Raw genomic sequence first — 12094 nt, forward strand, 5'->3', positions numbered from 1 at the left:
GAGAGGAATACATTTCAGTGGTTATCCTATGACATAACCTAATGTTAGTTTTATCATAACGTTTTCCCTAGGGAAAACAAAAATACTATTAAATTAAGGTCAAGAACGTTAGGACTAAGTCCTTTGAACTTATGAACCATAATTCATATATATATATATATATATATATATATATATATTTCTGTAAATAAGTACACAAATGCAAGGTTATATAAACTTTCAGAATAGTATAGATGAGGTATGTGATTGAAAATAGAAAAAAAGACCCAGGAGAGGTATGTTCATAAAATTTGCCTTACACTTCTCAGTAATAATTTATTTCTGATGTCATTGATACATGATGGTGAAGAAGCAACTCTGTTGAAAAATTTTCCAAGGGCACCCTTCACATCTTTGTTTCTTAGTGTGTAGATGAAAGGGTTCAGCATGGGGCTGATCACAGTGTACATCAATGAAGCAACCATTCTTCTCTGAGTAGAATGAACCACAGAAGAGCTGAAATAAACTCCAAGTCCTGACCCATAAAATAAAGAGACCACACAGAGGTGAGAACCGCAAGTGGAAAAAGCTTTGTACTTACTCACAGTAGAGGACATCCTTAATAAGGTCGAGACAATCTGTGAGTAAGACGTAAGGATTCCTGTCATAGGAATCACACCCAGTAAAGAAGTCACAATGTACATGAAGACGTTATTGACATGATTGTCAGAGTTGGATACCTTGAGAACTTGAGCCAGTTCACAAAAGAAATGTGGAATTTCAGTGCCTTTGGAGAAGTTCAGTTCATTCATCAACAGAACATGAATCAGGGACACCCAGAACATTATGATCCAAAATATCAGAATCAGAAGAGTACACAGTCGAGGGTTCATGATAACAGTGTAGTTGAGGGGGTGACAGATGGCTACAAAGCGATCATAGGCCATTAAAGTGAGTAAAAAATTATCCATTCCAGCAAAAGTATTAAAAAAAAATACCTGTGTAAGGCATTCTATATAGGAGATGTCTTTTGTCTGTGACTGCATGTTCACTAGCATCTTTGGTATTGTCGTTGAAATGAAACAGATATCAATAAAGGACAGATTGGAGAGGAGAAAATACATGGGTTTATGGAGGTGGGAGTCAGAACAGACAGCCAAGATAATAAGCAAATTCCCAAGCAGCGTGACCAGGTACATGGACAAGAACAGTCCAAAGAGAATAGGTAGCAATTCAGGATCATCAGAGAGACCCAGGATGAGAAATTCTGTTATAAGTGTGTGGTTCTCTATTTCCATATGATTTTTGTATCTGCTTGAGATAAAGTAAAGATAGTTTTTAAATAATAGTCACTGACACATCACAAAACAACCCTTGAAAGCATATCTTTCTTGTGACAACAACTACCATTCATTTATCCAAATTAATTTTACTGATCATTCTTAAATATGTGTAGATATTCTTATTTTTAATTTATTTAAATGTCTCTCTCCTTTATCATTAATAACTTCCATTCATGGAATTTTTCTGTATGAACATATATAGACAATTTATTCTTACCAGTCCCTCTAAATCATTTGAAGTGAATTAATTGCTTTTTCTTTATAACTGTGATAATATTTTGCTTCTAGTAGTTCAATAATATTCACTAAGGTTTTTTTCACAAAAATCTTCATGAGTTTTTTCCCCTCTGAGTCCTTAATCATTTTCTAACCACATGATGATTGCTATTATTATGTTTTATGTTAAAAACACCTTACTAGCAGTATATTTCAATGGGTGTCAGTTTTCATTATTATATTATTATTAATAATATTAATCTACTACATTATAATGATTATTATCAGTACACAAAAGTTCAAAAGTAAATATTGAGATGTGGCTTAGAAATTTAGCTTTTTGTCAGTTTTGTTTAACATAATTTTGATTCATTTATTGACATCTGTGTAAACGAGAAAATCATGAGAATGTTTAATGTTGGTCAGGAAGAATTAATAATTGTGAATATAGTAATAATGAATAATAATAATAATGTTGGTCAGGAAGAATTTTCATTGAGAATAACTCTTAGGTGGTGCTTTTAACAACTCATGGTAAATTTATTAATGTAAGTTCAATAGAGGTTCTTTCTCTCTGAAAACTGTGAACCACTTATAATTAATGAGATTTCCTGAAAAAAGAATAATTTCATTCTTTGAACAATTGCTTCTAAGTGAATGTTTCTGGGAAGAGAAAGTAGTATGTAGAGTATAGAGAAGTGAGTAGGAGACAAGAACGCACACTATCCATATAATAAAGCAGGAGAATGATTTTTTTAATGTCTATATATAGGAGTAGCAATGCATTGTTGTGAAATCCAAAACACTAATGGTCAAAATTATATGATCAATGAATCTGATTACAAATATGTAAAACAGTGTAAGCCACATATCATAGAAAAAAAGAGATTCATGAAATACAAGTTACCAAATTTTCAATGATAGTGTCTGAATTATGAATGCCTGAGAATGAAATTTAATTTATAACAAAATACATGTGAAGTAGGTATGTTTAAGCAAAGACCAAAAATAAATAGAAACAAACACAAGAGTGGAGAGAGAATAGAGGCTGAGAAAACAGTATGCCATTACTCTGATGTGGTGAACTGGAATTGATGGGAATTTCAAGGGCCATTGAAACAAGAAGCAGAGGATAAGGGCATCAGAGACAAGATATGGGATTCATGTACTCTCTTCTGTATTTTCTTTATGTCCCTCTAACACTTAATCCACATTCTTCATTAGTCTGAGATCCTGATTGTTTTGTGTCATTATTTGCATATTTGGAGAATTAAATTTTAGAGCCTAAAATTAGAAATGTTAGAAGTAAAATAAATACTGAGAAGGAATCAACTATAAAAGAGAATTCTTAAATTTTTCATACCTAAATGTGAGTACAGGAAACAATAATGACTCAAAATAAAATATCTTAACAATTATTAAAAGGGAGTAACATAAGAGAAACAGGAACTTATAATTGTAAAAATTGATCTTAAATAGTTATGAAGTATGAAACTTGAAAAAAGATACATTACATGACTCTACCAGTTACACAAAGGAGTGGAAAATACATTCTCTTCAGAAAATGAAATTGGGAAAATTACTAATATATAAAAGGTGGACAGATGGAAATGGAATAAGATCTGTAAATGTGTCTCAATAAAAACAAATTTGCCTTTGAAGTAAACAGATACTTTCCAGTTTCCATTTTTCAAAGGGTCTAGCCCACTACATGCATTCTTTCTGCTTTCCATATCTACCCCACCATTCTTTCCAGCGCATACCAGCTTTTCCAATGATTGTTAATGAAGCTTTTTCCTCTCAAGTATCTGTTTATAGAAGAATCACAGCACAGATATTGAAGTTATAGAGATAAAGAGGAGAAGGAACATTACTAAATTGTCATGTGTCCCAGGGTTTAAATTCTCAAAGCTCCTCATTAGTTTAATTGTTCTATTGTCTTTAAACTCTCCAAACTAGCTTCCTGGGAGTGAAAAAAAGTGAAGTTGAAAACTGTCAATTTTGTGCTTATGTAGTTAATAGCAAAGGGAAATTGATTTATTATCTCCAAGGAAAACTCTTTATTTTTGTTTGATTAAAAGTCATGCAATGTCTCCCCCAAAACTGTTAATTCTAAAACAAGCAATCCAAGGAATTCCATGACATATCTCCTTAAACAATATTTCTAGATTTGAGAAATACTATATTCACAATTATTATTCTGTAATAATTATTATTATTTTAAATAATTTATTATCATAAAGGAAAGTAGTACTTCTTTTATTATAATAATCCTTGTTTTATTTTTTCAATCTTGTTAATTACCTGACTTGAGAGTTAAAATGACTTTAGTCCTGATTTTGCTTAATTCTTGCCAGAAATGTCTTTGAGGTAAAGATTCTTCTTATTCTTCTAGTATGCTTATATCTACTGTTAAGCTATGATATGATATTTATCTAATTTTTATTTAGACACTAAGTGATAAATGTTCCTTCTTAGAATCACCATCATCATGTTTCATAAGTTTGGGTATGCTGTGGTTTTCTTTTCATTCAATTCTAGAATGTGTTTCATTTCTTTCTTAATTTTTATCTTGATGTATTTTCTAGTCAGTAGTGAGTTGTCAAATTTCTTTGAGATTGTAAGCATTTTGTTGTTTTTGTTTGTGTTTACTTACATTTCAAATGTTATGCCCTTTCCTGGTCCTTCCCATAACCCATACACCATCAGCCCTCCCACTGCTTGTATAAAGGTGTACCCCCACAGACCCAGTCACTCCCAACTCTCTGCTCTGGCATTACCCTTCACTGGGGTGTTGAGTCTTCACATGACCAAGGGCTTCTCCTACCATTGGTTCCCAATAAAGCCATCCTCTACTATATATGTGGCTGGAGCCATGGTCCCTCCATGTGTACTCTTTGGTTGGTCGTTTAGTCACTGGGAACTCTGTAGTGTCTGGTTGGTTTACATTGCAAACCACTTCAGCTCCTTGCATCCTTTCTCTAGCTCCTCCATTGGGGACTCTGTGATCGGTCCAATGGTTAGCCGTAAATAACAAAATCTATATTTGTCAGGCACTGGTAGAGCCTCTCAGGAGACAGCTATATAAGGCTTCTGTCAGCATGGACTTCTTGGCATTCACCATAGTGTTGTGTTTGATAATTGTATATAGGATGGATCCCCAAGTGGGGCAGTCTCTGGATGGCCTTTCCTGCAGTCTCTGCTCCACAATTTGTCTCCATATTTCCTCCCATGAGTATTTTCTCCCCCCTTCTAAGCAGTAACAAAGCATCCAGACTTTGGTACTCCAAGCTTTTGGGCTAATGTGCACTTATCCGTCAGTGCATACCATTTGTGTTCTTTTGTAATTGGGTTATCTCAATCAGGATGATACTTCCCGGTTCCGTTCATTTGCCTAAGAATTTCATGAAGTTATTGCTTTTAATAGCTGGCTAGTATTTCATTGTTTAAATGTACCATATTTTCTGTATCCATTCCTCTGTGTTCTGTCCAACTTCTGGCTATTGTAAATAAGGCTGCAATGAACATAATGGAGCATGTGTCCTTATTACATGTTGGAGCACCTTCTGGGTATGTGCCCAGAAGTTGTGTAGCTGGGTCCTCAGGTAATACTATGTCCAATTTTCTGAGAAACTGCCAGATTAATTTGCAGAGTGGTTGTAGCAGCTTGCAATAACAACAATGAAGGAGTGTTCCTCTTTCTCCACATCCTCACCAGCATCTGCTGTCACCTGAGTTTTTGATCTTAGCCATTCTAACTGGTGTTAGGTAGACTCTCAGCATTGTTTTGATTTTTATTTCCCTGACAACTAAGGGTATTTAACATTTCTTTATGTGCTTCTAGGTTATTCAATATTCCTCAATTGAGAATTCTTTGTTTAGCTCTGTACCCCATATTTAATAGGGTTATTTGATTCTCTGGAGTCTAACTTCTTGAGTTCTTTGTATATATTTTATATTAGCCCTCTATTGACTCTAGATTTGGTAAAGATCTTTTCCCAATCTGTTTGTTGCCATTTTATCCTATTGACAGTGTCCTTTGCCTTACAGAAGCTTTGCAATTTTATGAGGTCCCATATGTCAATTCATGATCTTATAGCATAAGCCATTGGTGTTCTGTTCAGGAAATTTTCCCCTGTGCACATCTGTTCAGGGATCCTCTCCACTTTCTCTTCTACTAGTTTCAGTATATCTGGTTTTATGTGGAGTTCCATGATCTACTTAGACTTTAGCTTTGTACTAGAAGATAAGAATAGATCAATTTGAATTCTACATGCTGACTACCAGTTGAATCAGCACAATTTATTGAAAATGCTGTCTTTTTTCACTGGATGTTTTTAGGTCCTTTGTTAAAGATCAAGTGATCATAGGTGTCTGGGTACATTTCTGGATCTTCAGGTCTATTCCATTGATCTACATGTTTGTCTCTGTATCAATACCATACACTATTGCTCTGTAATAGAGCTTGAGGTCAGGGATTGTGATTCCACCAGAAGTTCTTTTATTGTTGAGAATAGATTTTGTTATCCTGTTTTTGTTGTTGTTGTTTTCCAAATGAATTGTATTGGAATTTGGATGGAGACTGCATTGAATCTATAGCTTGTTTTCAGCATGATGGTCATTTTTACTCTATTAGTCCTTCTAATCCATGAGCATAGGAGATCTTTCCATCTTCAGAGATATTCTTTGAGGTCTTTTCTTCAGAGACTTGAAGTTCTTGTCATACAGACCTTTCACTTGCTTGGTTAGCATTACACAAAAATGTTTTATGTATTTGTGACTATTGTGAAGGGAGTATTTTGCTTAACTTCTTCCTCAGCCTGTTTATCCTTTGAGTAGAGGAAGACCACTGATTTGTTTGATTTACTTTTATACCCAGAAGTTATTGTATGAGCAGGTTACAATGGCTGCCCACTATGTTTGGAATCAACTACCAACTAAAGGGGATCTCAGTGGAAATTTATCTGGTATTAAACAAGCTCCTGATGAACATTTTCAGAAATTTGTGAATAGGCTACTAAAAGCAGCTAGTAGATATTTTGGAGATTCTCAAACAGGAATTCCTTTTGTTACACAATTGTCTTATACTAATGCCACCTGTCCCACAACCATTCAGCCATACAAAGCACAGACAGAAGTATCTGGGTATATTTGTATTTGTGCTGAAATTGGCCTCTTACCTAGCCTCCAAAAATTATTTTTAAGCCAAAACAGCATTATTGCAGATATATCCAAGTGTTGTTCAAAATAAAGTTCAAACTTAAGATTTATGAAAGGTCAATGAGATTGTGGAACTTGTAGAGTCATTACAGTCTGACCTGCCTACTCCATATAGAATTATTATGGATTTTGAGTGTTGTTTTTTCTTTTGCATCCTGATAATTGTAAAGGGTTTGCTTCTAGTGAGCTTGTAATCATTGGAAAGTTTTACCTCTAGGAATGGCTAATAGCCTTACATTATGTAAAAATAAAAATTTGTCTCTGCTTCAATACAAGACATTAGGACTTCGAATCTTTCGGTGTATCTTCTCATTATATGGATATCATTTTATTATCTGACTCCTCAAATGGGTTTTTATTACAAACATTTGCTCTTATACAATGAGCCTTAAAGTTTTGAGGAGTAGTTTTTGCTACAGAAAAGATTCAAAGGCAATATCATTTTCAACATTTGGGGCCTCAGTTGTATCCTAGAAAAATTGTGGCAGAGAAAATTCAAGAGAGAAAAAATGATTTATTCAAATTATTTTCAAAATCTTTTATGAGATGGAAATTGACTAAAACCTCACCTTCAGCTCATCAAAGGAGGACTTAAGCCTTTGTTTGATAATCTCAAGGGGGATGCAAATTAACTGCTGAGGGATGAATAGTTTTGCAGAGAGTAGAGGAAGCTACAGTAATCAATTGCTCATTGTTTTTGTTATGTGCCCACAGCAATTTTTGGCAATCGGAGCATTAGTGTGGATTCATCTTTCTTCATCTCCAAGTAAAGTTTTAACATCCTATTATGAAGCCAAATAATCTCATTCATTACATCATCAAAATAGTAATGGCTTGAGACAATTATTAGGTATTTTTAGAAAATGTGCACAGTTTTGTTCTCAATGTCCTCTGTTTCTACCTGTACCACATAATGGGGTTAATTCTCAAGGACTTATACTTAATAATTGCACATGGATAGTCATATTTCTGATTTTAGAAAAGTAAAATATGCACATGTTACTATTGATACCTTTCAGGCTTTCTAGTTGGAACTGCTTTAACAGGAAAAGCAACTAAAAATGTAATTAGTCATTGCCTGCATTACTTTTCTGTGCTTGGTGTTCCAAATCAGATTAAAGCAGATAATGGGACTGGCTATTACAGTCAAGCATTTGAGATGTTTTGTCAACAATTGAATGTTACCCAGATTACTGGAATTCCTTATAATTCTCAAGGACAGAATATTGTAGAACTTCAAAGCAGTATCGTCTTAGAAAACAAAGACGGGAGAATTATTTAAAGCATGTTTTTTTTTTTTTTAATTTTAAAATTTTAAAATTTGGATGCCAAGGAACTCTTTGCTGAGTGTCAATAGCATTTTACAACTAGGCATACTCATGCCTAGGTGAGATGGAATTATTGTCATATGGAATGATCCTGATTAGGTATTTAATATAGGGACAAGGTTTAATATGATGGCTGCCTGAAGATTAGTCAGTCAAGTGGACACAGATTCTGAGTCTTCTAGTAAGTATAATTCCAATTATAAAGATGGCTCAAAATCTCTATAAGCCAGCTGAGTTAACTTGGAGCATAGTTTCCTCTCCTACCAGAAAAGTAACCGTTTTCTGTTCATTCTCAAAACTACCTCCCATACACAGGGTGGCCAGACTTTCTGCCTGATCATTGATAATTTGCAGCTGAATTGAATACCTAGGACATCCTCACAGACAACCTTAATCCTGTTGTTTTTAGCTTTTGAATTTGTATCTTAAGCAGATTGCTTTCATTCACACAGGATTGCCTTCAGCAAAGCTCAATTATTCACTATGGCAGTTATTCACTGCTATGAAGAAATGTATTGGGTGTATATTCATATGCTTTTTGGGGCTTTGGGCTGAATGGGAAAATGGTGTGCTAATGAAGGCCGGTGGTCAGAGATGAGCAACTGGGGTTCTTGAGCTCCTATTAACCTTAGACAGAGGCCACACCAAAAAGCCATGTTTGTTCATAACAACACTAAAAGTCTATATTTGTTCAAATAAACACAAACAAGATGTGCATGCCCTTAAAGACAGGTAAGAAGGAGTATAGACACAAACCTAAGACCAGTCACCAGCCACCATATTTCTCAGACAGGATCATGGAGCATAAGTAAATTTTGTGCTTCCCATCCAGTTTATCTTTAAAAAAAAATTAAAAAGTGGGAACTGTGCCCTTCGCCCAGCCTTGATTTGGCTAAGCAAGGCTGGAGCCCAGTGCCTGACCTCACTACATTTATATCTTCCTGCCTGAGACTTGAGCAGACCATCTACTGAGCTTACTTTGAAACTCAATCTAGCTGAAACAAAACAACAGAATTCAGATGAAACAAAGTGATGAGTTTTTGGGTTTTGCCTATATAAACACAGAGCAGAAAATTAAAATTTGAGCCTTGATCAGAAAAACTTTGTCTTGGCTCAGTATTTCTCTTATCTGCCTATCCTATTCCATCCCCAGCTCTCCTTCCAGGTGTACCTAGTTCTCCATGGCTGCTGGATGACTATGCATATTCATGTAAAAAACTGAAATTAAATTTAGCAAGTCAAACACACACACATACACAGACACACACGCACACACACAAGAAATAAAGAAATATAAAAAGAAAAGAAAAGAAAAGAAAAGAAAAGAAAAGAAAAGAAAAGAAAAGAGACTTGAAAATGGAAAGAATTTCAGGCCTACCAGGAAACCTGAAAATACTAGTAAAGACAAACAAGTTTATTGGAAGTAGGATGGAGATAAGAGAGAATAATAGATGGGTATGACAAAAATGCTTATATAGACTCCTAGTAGGTATGCTCCCATGAAGAAATCATATCCCCACCCATCCTAGAGGAGCGGCTGCACTCAGAGAAGTTGTAAAGAACCCCCTTCCCCATAACCCCCTCAGTTTTGGAGCTGCTACTGGAAGCCTTGTGGACTCTGAACCCATCACCCACCAAAGACCCTGCCCTCCCAAATACCACTTCCCTTCTGACACTTCCACCCATTCAGCCCAGTCCTATCTGCTGGGGCAGACTCCTAGTTGGTCTGCTTCCGTGAAGGTACCATATCCAGACCTGTCCTAGAGGACCCATTGCACTCAGAGCAGTTGAGCAGTTGAGGGCCCACTGCACACAGAGGAGTTGAGGATCCGCTGCACTTAGAGCAGTTGGACAATAGCTTGGCTGCTCCACTGAAGACAGTCTGATGGCCTCCCAGGAGATCTACTGCAGCCAGGACAACAGATCAACAAATTCTCTGCCCTTGAGAAGAGCCCATAGTTGGAAGGCCCCACAAGTGGTCTGCTACAGCCAGGGATGCAGGCTTACCAGGAATCCTGAAGCAACCCAGGGAAGAAGGAGGCAGACTCCAGACAGTCACCCAGACTGACAACACCAGGGATACCCAGATAGAGAAAGGCAAGCACAAGACCGTAAGCAACAGAAGCCAAAATACATGGACACCATCAGAACACAGTTCTCCCACCACAACAAGCCCTGAATACTCCAACACATCTGACCATCAGGAATCTGTCCAAAAATCCTATCTCAGGAATATAATAGAGTCCTTTAAAGAGGATATAAATAACTCACTGAAAGATATACAGGAAAGAACAGGCAAACAGGTGAAGTAATTGAAAAAAGCAATCCAAGACCTAAAAGTGTAAGTAGAAACAATAAAATAAAATAAACACACATGTGCACACAAATTGAAAGAAACCTGGAAATGGAAAACCTGGGAAAGAGTCCAGGAATTACAGATGTAAGTATTACCAACAGAATACAAGAGATAGAAAAGAGAATCTCGGGTGTAGAAGATGCCATGGAGGAGATTGACACAAAAGTCAAAGAAAATTCAAAACATAAAAATTCCTATCCTAAAGCATCCAAAAAATTCAGGACACAATGAAAAGACCAAATCTAAGAATAATATGAATAGAGGAGAACAAATATTCCCAGTTCAAAGGACATGAAAATGTCTTCAATAAAATCATAGAAGAAAACTTCCATAACCTAAAGAAAGAGATGGCCATAAAGTTACAAGATGCCTATAGAACACCAATAAATGGAAACAGAAAGGAAATTCCTCCTTTCACGTAATAATCAAATCACTAAATTCTCAGAACAAAGAAAGAATATTAAAGAGACTATGAAAACTAGGAAAGTCTGGTCAGAGGTCATGCAGACTTTAAGAGAACAAAAATATCAGCACAGGCTACTATACCCAGCAAAACTCTCAATCAACATAGATGGAGAAAACAAAATATTCCAGGACAAAACCAGTTCAAACAGTATCTATCTACCAATCCAGACCTACAGAGGATCCTGGAATGAAAACTCCAACATGAGAATGTACCTGCACCAAAGAAAGTACAAGATCTCACAACAAAGCCAAAAGCCATGAACCACAAGCACATAAAGCCACCTACAAAAATAAATATAACAGGAACTTATAGTCATCTATCTTTAGTATCTCTCAATATTTATGGGCTCTACTCACCTATAAAATACATAAACTAACAGACTGGATATGCAAACAAGATCCAGCATTTTGCTGCATACAAGAAACACACCTCAATAATAAAGATAGAAACTATCTCAGGGTAAAAAAATAAAATAAAAAAGGGTCTTCCAAGCACATTTTACCAGGAAACAAGCAGGGGTTGCCATCCTAATATTCAATAAAATAGACTTTCAACCAAAACTTATCAAGCAGGGGGAAGAAGGACACTTCATATTCATCAAGGAGAAAATTCAGCAAGAGAAACTCTCAATTATGAACATCTATATACCAAATGGGAAAGCACTCACATTCATAAAAGAAACTCTACTAAAGCTCAAAACACATTAAACCCCAAACAATAATAGTGGGAGACTTTAATACTCCACTCTCACCAATGGACAGGTCACTGAAACAGAAACTAAACAAAGACCCAGCAAAACTTAGGTTATGAACCAAATGAATTTAACAGATATCTACTGATCATTTCACCAGAAAACAAAAGAATCCACCTTCTTCTCAACACCTCGTGGTACCTTCTCCAAAATTGACCATATAAATGGTCACAAAACAGCCCTCAACCAATACAAGAAGACTAAAATAATACCATACATCCTATATCAGATCACCATTGTCTAAGACTTGTCTTCAAGAACAGCAAAAACTACAGAAAGTCCACATACACCATGCATGTGGAAACTGAACAACTCTTTACTCAATGATAACTTGGTCAGGGAAGAAATTAAGAAAGAAGTTAAAGACTTCATGGAATTTAATGAAAGTGTTGACATATCATATCCAAACTTACGGGACACAATAAAAGCAGTGCT

At 35.7% G+C, this 12094-nt stretch overlaps 1 protein-coding gene across 1 annotated transcript; it reads right to left on the bottom strand.

The window, feature by feature from the left end:
* Window positions 1-281: 281 nt before the first annotated feature.
* Window positions 282-1277, bottom strand: LOC110314824 (olfactory receptor 867). The gene has a single exon (XM_021189041.1). It carries the CDS (start codon window positions 1275-1277, stop codon window positions 282-284), a length of 996 nt encoding a protein of 331 aa, XP_021044700.1.
* Between the last annotated feature and the right edge of the window lie 10817 nt (window positions 1278-12094).

The sequence above is a fragment of the Mus pahari genome, unplaced genomic scaffold (assembly GCF_900095145.1).
Source record: "Mus pahari unplaced genomic scaffold, PAHARI_EIJ_v1.1 scaffold_9611_1, whole genome shotgun sequence".
Lineage (NCBI taxonomy): Eukaryota > Metazoa > Chordata > Mammalia > Rodentia > Muridae > Mus > Mus pahari.